At 48.6% G+C, this 17,386-nt stretch overlaps 1 protein-coding gene and 1 long non-coding RNA gene across 2 annotated transcripts in view; one reads left to right on the top strand and one right to left on the bottom strand.

Moving 5' to 3' along the window:
* Positions 1-11,568, top strand: part of LOC107532939 (uncharacterized) — a 53,916-nt gene extending 42,348 nt beyond the window's left edge. Inside the window, exon 3 of the long non-coding RNA XR_001602799.2 lies at positions 11,428-11,568. This is a non-coding gene — a long non-coding RNA (uncharacterized LOC107532939). The remainder of the gene's footprint in view (positions 1-11,427) is intronic.
* Positions 11,569-13,084: 1,516 nt separating this feature from the next.
* Positions 13,085-17,386, bottom strand: part of PLXNA2 (plexin A2) — a 196,859-nt gene continuing 192,557 nt past the window's right edge. Inside the window, exons 30-32 of the mRNA XM_087827861.1 lie at positions 15,541-15,753; positions 14,544-14,694; positions 13,085-13,601 (exon numbers count right to left, since the gene is read on the bottom strand). Of these exons, the coding sequence (XP_087683987.1) occupies positions 13,506-13,601; positions 14,544-14,694; positions 15,541-15,753 (460 nt within the window). The 3' untranslated portion in view covers positions 13,085-13,505. The remainder of the gene's footprint in view (positions 13,602-14,543; positions 14,695-15,540; positions 15,754-17,386) is intronic.

The raw sequence follows: 17,386 nt of genomic DNA, 5'->3' as shown, positions 1-17,386 counted from the left end.
GGGAGAACCTGTATGCCCAGAGGTGTGGGGGCGTCAGGGGAGAAGGGCAGAGGGGGAAGCCCATTGTTTAAAAAAAGATTCTGTGGACCAGATCACAGTCTGTCCAAAACAGTGGCTGAGATGGCGAAAACAGCCAGGATTTAAAAACAATAAGCATTCACTTATTGAATCTCGGCTAATAAAATAATACAATCTACATTTGCCTCTAACCTTGGGTCACTGAGCAAGCAATGAGCAGCCACTTCCCACCTGTGTCATCAGTGTGCATTTGTCCCCATGGAGCTGCCTCTTTCCCACAGAGGTGGGTCCTTATGCACATATCCATGTATTGACACAGTGCCCACATTTAGTTCTTCATGGACTATAGCCTTCCATCATGTCAGTAATCCATCATTTAAAAAAACATATTTCCAATGCTGTCTGGAAGGGGAAATGGATAGACTGATGGTGAAGGATCTGGCCATGGGAAGATAAAGCACATTTGCTGGGGGTGGGGTGGGGTTCTTTTTGCAGGGCATGGGAAACGAAATAGTGCAAGTTATTCCTTATAGACCTTCCTTTGATGCAGGTAGAGCCCTGGGCTAGGAACCTAGGCATCTGTGTTTTGGCCTTGGCCTTTTCTTTTACTGACTTTGTTTTTGTAAGGTACTTTCTTCCCCTGATTCCCATATTTTACTTGTTTTGTTCTGATAGTCATAGAAATCATGAAACCACAGAGATAGAGGGACTTGAGAGGTGATATCATCTAACACTTTTATTTTATAGATGAGAAAAGACGAGCCTCAGAGGTCAAGTCACTTGCTTAAGGTGGCAAAGTCAGCCATTGCATCAGCCATTGCCTTTACATAAGTTACCTCCACCAGCCTCGCAGTGCTGGGAGTCACAGTGGAGATGGAGGCCGTGGCACTCTGGAAGGAAGCCCTGTGAGACCCTTCATTGTGTTCATGCCAGTCCAGCTTTCAACCTTCTGACTTGACCAGGCTTCATGGAAAAGAGGAGGGAAGGGCCACCAGGTTCTTACCTGAGTTTTGAGGCTGTTCTGTTTCCTCCCAGGTCCCTTCCTTCATGTCTTTTTTTAAAAAACTATTTTTTATTGAATTTATTGGGGTGACATTGGTTAATAACGTTACATAGGCTTCAGGTGGACAGTTCTATGAGACACCATCTGTATATCGTATTGTGTGTTCGCCACTCCAAGTCAAGTCTGTATGAGCTGAGCCGTCCTTCAAGCTGCTCCTTCAGGCCAAAGCGATCACAGCTTCACTGTTCTGCACTGGCAGAGTCTCTGAACTGTCTGGCTTGTCAGAATTGTCCATCAGCTTGCTATACTTCTGTCTCAGTCCACAGAAAACTCAGTGTGAACAAAGACACAGGCGCAGGGGGCTAGGAAAACCTGCTGACCAGAGAAACGCAGCTGGGAAGCCCCAGGCTCTGATGGAGCCTCTTTGGGGAGGCTGGCTGTGCAGCAGGGACTGGAATGAGACCCCTGTTTTGTCTATTTCAGGTTATCTTAGAACAATAACAAGTCAGCAGTGTCACTGACGCACAGATAGGACAGATCCAGAAAGGGGTGAGAGCTGCTCAAGGCTCAAGAGGAGGGAAGCAGGGCCTCTGTGCTATGTGGGCCGGCGCCCTCTCCCCTCCTTCAGGGACCAGAGGAGGGGCCCCCGAGAGGATATGTGGGCAGCCTGGGGATCGAGGGGGTGGAGCACAGAGGGAGAGAGAATCACATCATGGTGTCAATGTAAGAAACATTCAAACCTCTGAAAAATTATTTGTGAGTTTATTTGAGCCAAAATTTTTGACAAAATCTCAACGGATTGAGATAAGGCTCCGGCGAATGGCAGTTTTGTGCCTTGTTTTATACATTACAATCAATAGAGGAGATGTAAGGGGGTCACATGAAATCCACTGGTGATAGATTAGGGAGGCAGGAGAAAGCAGAGCCGGGAAAACTCTGGGGTTGGACAAGAAGTAAAACGACAGGCACATAACTCGTTTTACTTTCATGGGTGCAGGATAGTTAACAGTCAACAATTAACTCAATAACAATGAGGGGATTTGTGGTCTCTGCAAAGTGGTGTCTGTGATTTGAAGGGTCTGGTAAAAGGAAAATTCCTTTGACATTCCAAAGATATATTATCATAGATGCAAAAAGACAATAGACAGGCCCAGTTAAGGTAAAGGTTGACCTTTGTCAGGGAAGATACCAGACTAGGACATAAATTGCTTTTAGCTAAAAAAGGCTTTAATTTCAGACCATCCTTTGTGGTTCCTTTAGGTCTCTGAGTTTGCAAGGCCACCATGCAGGTCTTGTTAGCATGTAGCCCCTTTTCATCCACAGTGGTTTTCCAAGTTCTAAATTTTCTAAAGACTAAGATCAAAGACATCAGAGGAGTTTCCTCAAAGGTGCTGCTTTGGGCCAGGGCTCTCTGAGTTGTACACTTTGTACAGTGTCTCTCTGATTCTTTCTTGTCTCTTTGATGAAATAACAATTTTAATTCAGTGAAAAGACACATAGAAGGAAGAGGAATGGTCAGCAGAGCCTAGGAATAGAGAGGGAGCAGTGGTGGATGGGCGGCTGGGCAGGCGGAAGGGACTGGCTCCAGCTCCCTGACATCCAGAGCCTAGAGCAGAGCTTTTAGAGCCGGGAAGTAGAATCGTTGACCCTGGAAGTTTTTCCATAGCCTGGGTGGAAAGAGAGGTGGAAGGTGAGAATAGGAAAGGTGTCAACTCGAGCCCTCCACGTCCTCTTGCCATCCCCAAAGGTCCCGAATGTCTCTTTCCCTTTCCTTTCTCTCTTCGTAGTGTAGGGAGTTGGCCTAGTCTCCCCTCTTCTTAACAGGTGTCGGCCTGCAGGTTAGCTCTGAAATAGGAGCCTGATTCTTGAAACGGCAGGATCCCTTTACCTTTTTAAGATCCTCTCTACTCTCTATCACATCAAAACAGACAGAGTGTACAATATAAAAAACCGTGGGGTGGTAAAGGCTAAATAAATTTCAGAGCCACATATATTGAGAAGTCCTGGTCTTCATTCAAGTATAAATGACTTGGGCCTCAGATCGCATGGTCCCTTCTCTGCTTCCACCTCCTCAGGATCTCTTCCATTCATTCATTCTCTCTTTTAACCCCTGGTGAGGGCTTCCTCCACACCCAGTCCCACCTCCAGGCCTCTCTCGTTCTCAGTCTTCTAGCAGGACTCTTGTTGGTTCCCTGTAGGTGTGAAAACAAGTACCTCCAGATTCTTTGATGCTTGTTGCATTTGGTAAGAAATGTCCAAACATGTAGAGAATTTTTATAAGGGTTTATTGGGGCCAAACGGTCAGCATATGCCAGGCAATAAGATCTGAAATGCTCCTGAAAGAACAGTTTTGAAGTTTCTTCTGTGTATTTGACACTAAGGAGGGAATTTAAGGAAGATTACCTGGAGGTGGAAGAAAGCAAGGTGGGGATGATCACAGGATAGTTAACCAGATTATGTGCTCTCTTAGGGTGACCAAAGTTAGGGGCACTTGAGGTGACAGTCGGGAACTGGGCCATGGAGCCAAATGAAGATGGGAGAACCACGGAGAGGTGAGACTGGGAAGATGGGTCAGGAGGGTTAAAATTCTGAATGATTCTCGGAGACTAAACAACTGAACATGTTTTTGTTTGTTTGCTTTGCCAGTTTTTGGCGTATGCTTCTTAGCTGGGGCTCTTGTTAGTGGACTAGGGTTACACAGACATTTACGAGTTCAGGAGAGGAAGCAGAGGAGGGGTGGCTTCCAGTTTTTCCTTATTGCCCATGATGAGCCTCTCCTCCCTGACCTGGAGCTGGAACCTTCCCTCCCCACCCCATTTCTGGCCTCCAGGGCACTTTTACCTTGTTGATGTCTGTCCCTTTTCTCTTTTGGTTACCTAGCAAAGGCTGGGATTTTTATTTTTTTTTAAATTTTATTATTTTTTTTAAAATATACCTTTATTGATTTCAGAGAGAGGAAAGGAGAGGGAGAGAGAGAGAGAAACATCAATGATGAGAGAGGCATTGATCGAGCCCGCAACCCGGACATCTGCCCTGACTGGGAATCAAACCCTGATCGCCTGGATCCTAGGTCAACGCTCAACCGCTGAGCCACGCCCAGCCGGGCAAGGCTGGGATTTTTAAAAACATTTCTGTGAGGACGCTAAGGGTTTCCTCATGGTTGCCAGGGGCTGGGGAGAGGGGAGAATGGAGAATTATTATTAATGGGCACAGAGTTTCAGTTCTACAAGACGAAAAGAGTTATGAGGATGGGTGGTGGTGATGGTTGTATTTAATACCACTGGCCTATGCATTTAAAATAGTTAAGAGGGTAATTTGAGGGTAATTTTTATGTTTTGTGTATTTTACCATAATTTTTAAAAAAGCATTGAAGTGAATGGATTTACAGATTACACACACTGCGCTCAGCTTCAGTGTTTGATAGCAGGTTGACTAGTCTTTTCTTCACTGTGATGGTTAATTTTTGTGTCAACTTAGCTAGACTATGGTGTCCAGTTGTTTGGTCAAACATCAGTCTATATGATGCTGCAAAGCTATGTTTTAGATCTGATTAACATTGTATTCAGTAGACTGTAAGGAAAACAGATTTCCTGCTCTAATATGGGTGGGCCTCAGCTAAGAGGTGAGAGCCTTAAGATCAAAACAGGTTCACCAAAGAAAAAGACATTCTGCCTCTGGACTGCCTTTGAATTCAAGCTGCATCATCAATGTTTGCCGCAGTCACTAGCCTGCCAGCTTGCCCTGCAGATTTCAGACTTGCCAGCTCCAGTTATGTGAGCCAATTCCATAAATTCCCTAAAGTCTCTCTGTCTCTGTCATTCTCTATCTACCCCTCTACACACACACACACACACACACACACACACACACACACACACACACACACACAGATGAGGCTCCTCCCAGGTCTGGTGAGCACTCCGTCTGCTGTCCTCTGCTTTCCTGGCTTCTCCCCAGGGATCACCTTCCCCCTGCGGTTTGTGCCCTTTCCCTCCAGCTTACCTATCCTTCTGTTTCCCCTGCCCTGGGCCTGTGGGCCTGTCCTGCCCCTTGGCTCTCTGGGGAAAGAGGTATCTTTCCTACTAGGCCCCAAATACTTTTTGGATCTTGGTCTTAGCCAGACTTTCAGGAAGCCATCTACTGATTTTGTGACCAACTGGACTCTGTCCGTGGCTTGAGCACAGGGAACTCTGGCTTGACCCACTTCTCTCTGCTACTTTCTATTTACCTGTAGCATTCTTTACAGGCTGGCTCATAGCTGATTCTGGGGGGTTTGGGTGAACCCTTGATTCATCTCCTGCTTTCCTTGTCGGCATCCATGCCTAGTCCTCTAAGTGCTCACCTCTGAAGCACCAGCTTTCACTTCTGAAACCAATGAGCACTGATTCAGCTTCACCCCCATCTCTTCCTGCCTGCAGGTCCTGCAGGACTGTCTCTAAAAGAAGGACTTATGGTTAATTCTATTTCATATTTACCTTTTGTATTATCTATGGGCTCCATTACATACATTATCTTATTTAACTCCTATAAAAACCCTATTTAATACAGAGTATCCCTATTTTATATATTTAAAAACTGACACACAGAGAGGTGATGCAACGTGCCTCAGACCACTCAGCTTTGGGATGGAATTCAACTGCAGGCAATTTAAACCCAAGGCCTGTGCTCTTAGGGATATGTGAAACCAGCAATTAGAAAGGGTAGGGAGCAAGGAATTAAGAAAAATGAGGCAGAGATATACAGCAAAGCTGGGGATCAGATGAACAGTATATTACTATTATTAGTTTGTATATATTACATAGTATTAGTTAATATATTATATTATTTAATATTATTAACACGTAGCAGCAAGTCCTGCACACGTACTACTGGTGGGCCCCCAATTTGGCTCCCAGCTTCTGGCAGCCAAACGCAGTGGGACCTCATCTGTTTTTCAGCTCACTTGCTGAGAAGAGAGGTTTGACAGCTCATGGCGTCAATATGATCAAACACACATTACCAGCAACACCCGCCTCCCTGGATTCTCTCCAGTAGCTTATCATGCAGGTTTTCCCTCAAACTGAGAAGCTCTGCACTCCAAGACTCCTATTGCTGTAGTTTAGCAAAATTATTCTGCACTTGTAGTAAAAATGAAAAAAAAGGGATAAATCTTTCTCTCTTTGAATGATGATTTGGTATTGACATTAGATTGTAAATTCTGAGAAAGCTGCGACTTTGAGACTTAGCTTCCCCGCCCCTTTGTATATCTAACCGTGCCCAGTCTAGTGTCACACTCACTTCAAGGAATGAATCAATAGCGATTGTGCTGAACAAATATGAATATTAATGAATGCTGAAGACTGGCCCCATTGCACCTGCTTGTTGCAAGAGGAAGGCTCTGTCTTTCGAGAAGATTGCCAAGGATTGAACGGTTCTAGAGGTAATGAAGGGTGGAGTCATACAGTAGAAAGAGCTTGGGATCTGAACTCTGGAGTCAGACCTCAGTGGCTCTGCTACTTTGTAGCTGTGTGACCTTAAGGCAATCCCTTAACCTCTCTGGGCCTCAGGCTATAAAAATGGAACACTCCTATCATATGAGATGAAGAGGAATAAGAGAGAGGATGTTCCAGTGCTTGGAATATGATAGGTGGTTCACAACATTCATTTGTTCAGTCATTCATTAATTCAGAACACTGTTACTGGGCATGTGCTGTGGGCCTGGCACTCTGTGTGCTCTGTCCTTTAAAAAGGACGGACAGGCACCTGGTAGATTCCTCCTCCCCCCCCCTTCCTTCCTGAGGACGGTAGTTCCTGCAGCGGATATTTAATAATAGAGTCCAAGTTGCTAAGGGGAGATAGGGCGCGGCAGGGAACTCGGGGGTGCAAGGACACCATATGAAGAAAAGGCTTCCTCCATCCATCTGTGTCCGAGCGACTCCAGGGCCCCTCCAGTCACTGACAGGGCCCCATCTCCTCCAACCACACTCTTAGCAGGAGCTCTCCAGGGCCACATGGCTCAGCTGAGAAATTATCACACCTTTTTCACTGTGGTGGAACCGAGTCACTCCGGTGCCCTAGGTCTGCATTTAAAAGAGCAGCAGAGGATGGTTTAATGTCAGTGACGTTAGTCAAATGGCCCATGGCCCCTGCGCTCACGAACCAACCCTCCGTGCCATTGACAACAATGCACTAATTACACACAGTCCTCAGCAACATGCCTGCTCTTCCTGGCTCTACAGGGCGCTGTGTTTGCATTTTTCTCAGCCTCAGGACCAGTATTTGCATCTCTTCTGTCTCTTAGGAAACTCACGTGTGTGTGTGTGTGTGTGTGTGTGTGTGTGCGCGTGCGTGTTTGCACCATAAATTCAGAGGCTGCAAAGTGGGGATTGAAAAACCTTCATGGGAATTTTCTCTTTGAATCTATGATAATTCTACAACTCTAGCTCGCACTGGATCTAATAACATACACTTGGTCCCATGCTTTCGGTTTTTGAGTCCCAGGCCCCAGTCTTACGGTGTCACAGTCCAGGTAAGGCTGGCTGTCCAGGGCAGCAGGGTCTGTGTCTCCCGGGCAGGCTGGCAGCTCCATGAGGGCAGCAGCGAGCTCCGCCACCAGACTGGAGGCTCTCCGAGGGCAAGGGCTGCACCTCACCGGCATGAGACTTTACTCTCAGGCCCAGGCACACAGCCGTGGGGCCAGAAAACAGTGCTGACCGCACTTCGTTATCTTGAAGGGAGTGACCCGCAACTCTGGCTGCTCAGCTGGGATGTCAGACAAACGGGTTCTCCGGTTATCCTCACCTACCCCCTTCACCGGCTGAGAGGGGACGTGTCACCCACACACTTTGGGACATGAGCAAGAAAAATAGAATAAGCAAGTGCAGACGGGGGAGGGAGCGTGGCTTCCTCAGGCCAGCCTAACTGCTTTATCTTCTCCCTCCCCGCTGGGCTGGATCTAAAGGCACGCACGGTCTGGCACCTTCCCCTTGACTGCCCCTAATCCCTCAACTGAAAATAAAATGAAAAACACAAAAAGACCCTTCCGGTGGCACGGCTCAGACACTCCTTTTTCAGAACCCTTATGACTTTCACAGCACCGCAAGGCGGTGAGGGCAAGGATCGGGTCACTCTCATTTTCTACTTTATCCCAGGGCACTTGCCACAATGCCAGGCTACGGGAGATGCTTCACACCTGTTTTGTACGAATGAGTGAATGTGATTTTCAGGACAGGCTAGGGGTGGACCCCCTCATTCTTTGGAGGCCTCATTCACCCCTGGGAAAGGGCTTCAATCCAAAACATCTGCACACTGTCAGCCTTGTGTGGGAGAAAAGCTATATTCTGGGGTCTTGGGGCTAGAGGGCAGTGTTCACCTATTGGTACAAGCAGAGCAGTGTGTGTGTGTGTGTGTGTGTGTGTTACAGTGACTGGAAATTAATAAGCTCTGGCTCCAGAGAGAATTCTAGAAGTCCCTCAAAACAACTTAGCTCATCTTTTCGTGATTCCCTGCTTCTTAAATATGCCGTGAAATGTCCTTCTGCCTATAGGCTGCTGAACAGTCAAGTTTATTTGAAGATTTAAGGTGTTTTTTTTTTTAATCCAGTAAACTTTATTTATATATAACAACAGTACAAATTGTGTCCTTGGCTTGCAAAATAGGAGTGTTTCATATTTACAATAGGTACACAATAATATATTAGAATAACAAAAACCCTATTTTATTGGAACATTTTAAATACTTAATTTTCTTCCAGTTTTTTTTTTTTTAATTCCACAACACCTGTAAAAACAACAAAACCAGACAACTATCGCTGCATTTCTTAAAAATATATATAACACAGATTCCAGCGCGTCAAGAAGAGGGGGTTTGGGTAGGCAAAGTTGTGGGCAGAGGCGGGTGGGCTCGGGTCCCTAGTCTCATGGTTTAAGGAGCTTGTCCCTTCCTCCCTGACACACCTGAGGACATCTGCTCTGTATGGAGGGGACTTTTCCACCTCGCTCTCCACCTGTGATGCCGGGAAGGCAGGTAAAAAGTCAGGGCCTCGCCTGAAACCCAGAGGATCGCCCGTCTCCTTCAGCCTGGGACGGGAGGCGGGGCCGCGCCGTAGAAAGGGGCGGAGCCGGCCTGAAGGCGGAGCTTCTAGCAGGTGAGGAGGCGGGACGAGGGCGTTTGCGGAAGCCAGGGACTCTTCGGATTGGCTTGCCGGGCTGTCTGTCGGCCTGTGTGACACGCAGCGGTCCTGATCGCTCCTAGGACTTGCCTGGTTCCAGGAGTGAGACTGTCACTGGCGGCATCGCTGAGCCCAGGAGCTGAAACCTCACTCCCGGGGGAAACCGGGGGAAAGGGCCGTGAAAAGAGATCTGCGGTGGTGAGGAGGACGATGCCGTCTTCTCAGGGCTTCTTCCCGAGGCCCCGAGCTTCACCCCCAGGTCTCCCTGCGGGATCCACTCCTACAGGGATCCTTTTCTCACCCTCACGCACCGAGCCCCTCTGCCCCAGGCTCAGTTCTTTTCTGCCCGTGGCCAGGCCGCAGGGGTCACTGTGGCCGGGACAGACGCCTCCCCCAGAGCGCCGCCGGCTCAGTATTTACCGGCTGCAGGTAAATGGGGGCAGGTGTGGCAGCTGGGGAGCACCCCGAGATTCATCAGCCAGCGCCTCTCAAGCGTTCTCCCCGTGTTCTGCCCAGGCTGGGTTTAGTCTTGCATGCCCGTCTGTGAATTCCGCTGCATGCACAGCAGGGCCAGGGGCCTCGATGGCTATTTCTTGTTCTCATTTGGTGGAAATGAAGGAAGGCCAGGGGCTCGAGCAGCAGGGAAGTGGCACCACCAGAGACGGTGGCAGTGGACACGAGGGAGGCTCTACCGCCCGAGTGATGTCCCCAGAATAAGGCAGCTGGGTTGGTCGGCTTCCTTCCTTCTTCAGGCGCCCTTTCTAGAAAACTCCTGCCCCCTGCAGGTGGGGAGGGAGAACTGTGCCTGCCAAGTTGGTGGCTGGAACCAGGAGCCTGAAGAAGGTACATTTGCTAGAAGCTCCTTCTCCGTCTTGTTGGTGATTGTTTCTCAGCACATAGAGAAGTGCCTAGAAAATGTTGCAGGTCCGAAGGTTCCCTGAATGAATGAATAAATGAATGTAAAAAAAACAGGTCCTTTGCTCCGGTAATAGCTGATCCATGCTTTCCATGACTGAGCTCTGCAAGCGGTGGATCGGTAATGGTTCTGAGAGACGTGCTGTGGGGAGGGGCAGGGGGGCCACACAGCAGCACCTGACACCATGCCCAGGGCAGGAGGCAGCAGCAGGCCAGCTGGAGTGACTCGCTCCACCAGGATGGACATCTTGTCCATCTCCATGTTGCCAAACACATCTCTGGGGTCCTTTTACTTTTCGAGAGGATTATCTCTTGTGCAGATCAATAAAACAAATGAAGCTGGATTGACTTTCAGGAGAGACTTCCTTCCCTGCCTCCCTCCAAGATGGATGGCTTCATGTGGGGGAGGAGCTGTGACTTTAAATAATATTTATTCTTCACTCAAGGTCAAAATATCTTCAAGTTGGTAATAGTGAAGAGAGAGGACAACCAACTTCTCTCCTCCTTATTCCACAGGGTGGACCCCACTGATTCTTGGTGATCCAAAGTCAAGAATTGGTGGAGGAGGGACAGGTGAGATGCCAGAGAGGGGGCAAGGCTCTATAACCTTTTACCCTTCTGGCCTAGCTTGAGTCTAACCAACTTTTCCTTTTTCTTAATTCTTTTCTCAAGGATGCCCCTCTGCCACTTCCCTTGCCAACCCAATGCTCCAACTCTCTAGTGGAATCCTGAGAAGTGGGACCAAGCCACTCTTGTCATCTCTGGCTCCTCTCCTCTTCTACTTTTCAGTTTGCCCCCCCACCCCCCAATCATTCTCTACATTCTCCAAAAACCTTTAAGGAAGCATCCCCATTGGCAGTGAACAGTCACCAGAAGTAGCTGTTGGGAGGTACCCAGGTGGATGCACAGAGGTAAGGGATGGTTAAGATGCAATTGAGATATCTAACTTGCTTTTACTTCTTGGTGGAGCAAGGTCCTAGATGCCAGAAAAACCTTCATTCAGAGCTCAGAAGTAAAATGAGGTGGGCTGGATTTTTTTTGCATGTGGGTAGCAGGAAGTTCCTTGCTCACATTCCTCTTGCCCATATCTCCTCTCTTCATCTCCATAGATCATGGACTCTGAGCTGATAAACTTTGGGTCTGTGAAGAGTAAACACTTTGGCTTAGAGTGGAAGGCCAGTCATTAGTATTTCTTTCAGGCTGTTAATAGGGCCCAGAGAAACTTCAGCAGAAGAGGATTATCAGAAGAAAGTGGCCTTGGCATGGCTGGTTGTGAATTAAAATGAAAACAAGCAAGTTTCCTGAGTATTTTGCTGAGTGCTTTTTTCTTCCCATTTGTCAGCTGCATTCAGGCAAGAAACTGGAGCTGAGACCAGGAGATGTCTGCTGTGTGGTTAGCTCAGTAATCCAAAGCCACACGACAGGGATGGAAGCCAGCCCTCAGCGTCTCCCTCCCCCAGCCCTTTCCTGGGAATCGAATGTGGTCAGCAGAGCCTCTGGAAGTTGGAATTGTTTGGAGGTAAATCAGGGCACAGAGAAGCTGGGGCCCCGAGTTAATTACAGAGGAAATGACTCTGGTTTGGTGTCTCTGGGGATGGCTCGTCCAGTTTCCCAGCATTGCAGCCCCTTGAAAAGTAGGTGGAAAGGGGAGGTTGGTCCTTTCCTGCCTCCCCTCTTCCCACCCCTTTGCCTTTTTCTTGTCGTCCTTCCCCCACACTTCGATGCTGCTTGTAAAGATGCTGGAGCTGGCTGCTTGGGTCCTTGACAATGTGGAAGGCCTGGAAACTTAGATGGCTGTCCTGGCCACCAAGGTGCTGTCGCCAACAGAGTGCTTCCCTCTTGATGACTCCCACTGGCTTCCTTGGGTCCTCTGGACCAGGGTGTGGAGCTTTGGTCTCTTTGTTTGGAAACTATACTCAGGAGAGTTGGTCATCATGGTTTTAGGTGTCAGCAGGAGAGAGCAGGAAAGGAGCCCAGGAAGAAGCCACCCATTTGTCCTTCAAACTCATAAGGACAAGAGAGGCAGAAAGAGAGGCAGAGACAGTCATATGGGGATGCTACAGTCATTTCTCCTGAGCAAGTGGTCCATCAAAAGCTTCCGCGTATGAGCCAAGGGTTGTCTCCCCTCTCCAGGCACAAGAGAATGGAAGTAGAAAATAAATACTGCGGCTTCTTTAACCTATGCTCTTCAAGTATTGCTTGCTGTAAACAGTGTTTGATTTTTGTTTTCTCTTTAATTGTAAAAACCATAGCAGATTGGAATGGAATCTGAAGCCAACTCCCCCCTCCCACCCCCGCCCCCCCATGGACCCTCCGGGAGGCCTGGCCCACATGCCTCCAGGCCCTTTCCCCAGGGTGCTGGGTTCCTGACAGTGACGGATGGAAGGCGGAGCTGCTCATGTCCTCAGGGAGGCCAGTCCTCTGGTCTGAGAGAGGCCCACCTCTTGCCCACTTCCTGTAGTAACTTTAGGGAAACTAAAAGTACCAAAGATCAGCTCCTCATTTGTTGAGGTTTGGGATTAAATAAAACAAAACTGAACAAACACACACACGCACACACACAAAACCAGTAGCAAAAAGCATTGGTGCTCCAGAGACACATCTCTCAAGAGATGAAAATGTACAGGCGCGTGGTCTGTAAAGCTCAGTCTCCCGGCAGCCAGGCTGAGCTGCTCAGCGGCTTTGCAACTGGGCAAAGTCCTGGAGTTGCCCTGCTCTCTTGGCTGCGGGGGCTCCGGTTTGACTGGCCTCTAGTTTTGCAAAGTGTTTGGTGCAAACTTGTGCTCATGCTTTTCCTCATTTTTTTTTTTTTTTTTTTTTTAAATTTCAAAGGGAAGGAAACAATCCCTTTTCCTCCAGTTTCTATCAGCATCTCTTTATAGATTTTTTTTTGTTTTTTTTTTTTCTGGCTTGGAAACAGGAGTTAGATAAGGAAAGAGGGAAGGGAGCAAAAGAGGGAAGGGGGATAGAAACCAGAATTCAACAAAAGTTGGACGGGATTAACAGGGAGGCTTTTTGTTTCGTTTTATTTCTGGTTTTCCTTTTTTCTTAAAAAAAATTAAATAAAGTTCTCATTATTTCCCCAATATACATCAAATGAGTTTTCATGCAAAGCAGCAGTCACAGAGGCAGAACCGTGCCCAGCCTGTGCCTCTCAGCTTGAAGATCCGCCACCTCCGCGGTCCTGCTCCTCTCCTGATGGCCCCGGGGATGGGTGATGCCCATGGTCTCTCCCTGCAGGAGCCGCCTGTGAGGAAACTTGGCAGGCGTGGGGAGAGGGGCCCTCCCCTCTCCCTGGGATGGGGTCTCGGGGGGCAGCAAGCTCTGGGGTCTGATCCCCTTCACTTGTCCTTCCTTCTGAGACTCCCAGTGTGACAGCTTTCGTGGGTCCCTCTTCCCAGGAACGGGAGGCTCCATGTCTCAGCTCTCAATGGACATAGCATTTATAAGCTGTTCCACCTTGTATGCCAGCCGCTGGCGCCGGGCCTGCTCGTCCTGCTCTAGCGCCCCAATGAGCTGAGGAACAAAACAAAGGTGGGGAAGACTCAGACCCAGGACGCAGTAGAGAAGACGCCGCTTTCCGAATCCTTCCTCCTTCTATCTGTCTTTCCATTCTGCCCTGATGAACGTACATTAAATGATGTATATGATTGACTATATATGTATGTATGTATATGTGTTTATGAATGTTATATACATTTATATATGTATATGTTATGTATGTATGTAGTGACCCTTGAACAACACGAAGATTAGGGGTGCTGACCTCTGACACAAGATAAGATTCTCATATAATTACAGCCAGCCCTCTGCATGGATGATTCCCAAAAGCAGAGTTGAACCCCGCACAACACAGGTTTGACCTGTGCGGGTCAGCTGAACTATGGTCAATTGAAAAAAACCCATGTGTAAGTGGACTTGTACAATTCAAACCCGTATTGTTCAAGGGTCAACAATATTTCGCATACAGGAGGTGCTATGTACTAGCTATTATTATTATTATTATTATTACTAACACTACTTTCAGGTACAGTGCTAATGTGTGACTTGTGAATTTTCTGAAGCTGTTCTGTTTAACTTCTACTCATGTTAAGGTTCTCCTGTGTATCTGAAATATAACTGACAGGATGTGCCTAAGTGCAAAGAGGAGTCTGATTCATTGTTTAAGAAAGAATGAAATTAATCACAAGACACTTTCAACTGAAAAACAATGACATTATTAAAAGTTATTTACTGCATTAGCAATGAGTGAAAGACAAAGCAATGTGTAAGGGAGTGCTTGATGAGTCAGGAGAGTTTAGGCTGCCTTTTAAAGGAATGGGAATGATTTTTGAGCTCAGGGTTTTTGCCTCCATGAAGGTGTTTTCTAAATTCCCCTCTGATGGTGTTATTTAAGGACTCGGACAGGCATTCTGCTTGCTGCGAGTTGGTTTCTGTCCCTCCAGGGCCCCGTCTTACCTCTTCGCTGTACTTGCTGACGTAAGAGTAGATCTCATTGAGGGCACTCAGCATGTTGAACTCCACAGCGTGCAGGCGGGACTGCTCAGCGAGGTAGGCGTTCATGTCCTGGTCACTGATAGCGGGGAGCTTGGCGATGTCTGCATAGTATCTGCCGAAGAGAGACAAGCTCCTTGAGGGGAGCTCAGCAAATGTTTGCCTACACTTACCCTGACCCCAGGCCCCATTGTGAGGTGTCCCCATTCACTCATGCCTTCTTATTTCTCTTCAGATGTAGTTTCCTTTGGCCTTGTACCTCAGTCTGAGGTTGAGGAGTGGAGACAGGTCTGCCCTAAGGCCAGGCTTCAACTAGCTTCAAGCTCCTTGCTGCAATGCCCCCAGAGTGGTTAAAAGCCCAGACTCTGACCAGACTCCTCGTATTCAAATCTCAGCTCTGCTATCTGCTGTTTGATCTTAGGCAAGTTATTTACCCTCTCTGTGCCTCAGTTTCCTTATCAGTGAAATGAGAATGATAGTAATACCTACTTCACAACCCTGTTGGATATTTTAATGAGATGGTACAGACAAAATCTTTATCACAGTGCTGGGTGCTTAGCATGTGCTCAATAAATGGTAATTAGGAAGATGATATAACGGACAGGATGTGCCTAGGTGCAAAGAGGAGTCTGATTCATTGTTTAAGAAAGGATGAAATTAATCATAAGACACTTTCAACTGAAAAACAATGACATTATTAAAAGTGTTATTTATTGCATTAGCAATGAGTGAAAGACAAAGCAATGTGTAAGGAAGTGCTCCATGACTCAGGAGAGGTCAAGCTGCCTCCAAGGCCACAAAGCTTCCCACCCCTCCCCAGCAGGAAGTGTAGACAAGGGAAAGTATGGGGACACGGATGAAGGTACCAAACACAGTTGTGAGTCCTGGGTCAGTGAAGCCCGCAGGGTGGGGACTGGAGCAGGCAGACAGGGCACGGGCCTGTCCTCAGGGTGCTACTGACCTCTCCACCCAGCTCTTGTAGCTGGGAATGTCCTTGGCATACAGCAGCTTGTTGGAGGGGGAGTCCTTGCCCAGCCGGTGCTCTGAAGTTGAGCAAGAGTCCATGAAGGTCTGGGCTACCACGGAGAGGCAGGCGTCCGTGATGCTGCCCTTGTGGATGTCAAACACAAACTGGGGGTTCTTGATCACGTTCACCCAGAAGCGCAGAGGGAGGCTGGAGGAGAAGGCAGAGCAGGCTCTGAGGGCTGCCCCTCGGCCGCACCCCTGACTGACGCTCTCCACTAATATTCCTCCCGGCCCCCCAAATACAAAGTTCTCTATCCAAAGGGCAAGGAAATGAAGTCACAGAAAACTGGTCCAGCTAGGGCTGCAAATTTAGCTTAAGCTGTTCTTGATCCTGGGAGGAAAGGAGAGACGCCACTGTACCCTCATGGGGCGCTGACCCTGCTCTCTGACAACCGAGGGGTGGGCGAGGGGGGTTCTGGTCCCTCCTGGCAGCCTTTTCCAAAGGCCTCTGTGCCCCAGGGCAGCCCAAGTACAGAAAACTGCACAATTTTCTCAGGGTTTCAAACAAAGCCACCAGGCGCCTAGAGTCCCTTCACAGTGCCTGTAGCCATTGTCCAGAAGGCTGCAGCCGGCAGCCCCGGGCACGGCCTGGGAGAGGGCACAAAGGGCGCCACGTGTGCTCCTGGCCCAGCCCAGGCAGCTTCCCAGGGCAGGCCCTGCCCCCGTGGGCCGGGGAATGGGCTCCCCTGGGGGCAGTTCTTTCACTACTCTCCCAGGGGCTTTCCCCAGGGCGTTCGTGTAGCTGGGCTGGGGGCAGGGGGAGAGAGGAGGGCATTGTGCTGGAAACGACCGGCTTATAGCTCCGTTTTTCCCACCCCGAGAGGAAACCGAGCAGTCCTTAGGAGAGTTCCTTCTGCAAAGTGGGAATTCATAATCACAGCAGAATGCATTTTCTCCACGCCATAGGCCAGAAGGAGGGTAAGCCCATTTATTCCCCTTCAAAACCAGAACAGCTGCTGTTTTCCGGCCTTTTCCAACTTTGCCTTCTCCTCAGCTGCCTTTGGGGCCTTAACTCTTTTGGCTCCACTGGAGAGTGAGCTCTGTCCCCTGACTTGTCCCTCTGGCTTGAGGTGATGTTCCAGCGATTCAGCCTACTTGTCCTCTCCTGTTCTTCATCTTCTCTTGACTCCGATGGACCCCAAACTTTCCTAAATATCTCAGCCCTGCCAGGTTTTGGGAAAGATCTGATTTGCTCAGTCCAAGCCCTTCCATTAGGACTTTTGCTTGTCTTCCAAAATGCAAGGGGATCACTCACTTTCCTGTAACCTGGGAGGAGGTGCCTCAGCTGAGAGGTAACTCATCTCTTCCACCCTTCCCTTCCTGCAGCAGCTTGGGGGAGCCTCTGACATTCTTTCTTTGGACATTAGCTATAAGGGGACTCTCCTCACCACAGCAGGGTAGGGAATTTCTATGACTTGGGCTTGACCAGCAACAGAAGGCACAAAGATGGGGATAATCCAGACTTTCCTTTTGATTCCCCTGAATCTGCCTACTCCCAGTGCTGGCTGGGATCCTTCAAAGCAAAGGAGACAGCCATGGCCCTGCTCTTGCCCTGCGGACACAGGCGAAAGGCCTGCGCCGGTGAAGCGCATGGTGGGCTCCGTACCCCACGAGCACCCGGGTCGTTCCATTTCACTCCGCTGTGATCAAAGCTGCAGACTTTGAAGGGCTCAGCAACCACAACATCCCAGAGAAAGAAGGAATATATGAGGTTGGGGTTGGGTATTTCCAAAGTGTTTTGCTGGTTGCTAGGACTTTTGATTCCCAAATAACAGCCTGGG

This window comes from Miniopterus natalensis, chromosome 19 (genome assembly GCF_054644295.1).
Source record: "Miniopterus natalensis isolate mMinNat1 chromosome 19, mMinNat1.hap1, whole genome shotgun sequence".
Taxonomy (NCBI): Eukaryota; Metazoa; Chordata; class Mammalia; order Chiroptera; family Miniopteridae; genus Miniopterus; species Miniopterus natalensis.
The sequence above is the reverse complement of the archived record's forward strand: the minus strand, read 5'-3'. Positions and strand labels throughout refer to the sequence as shown.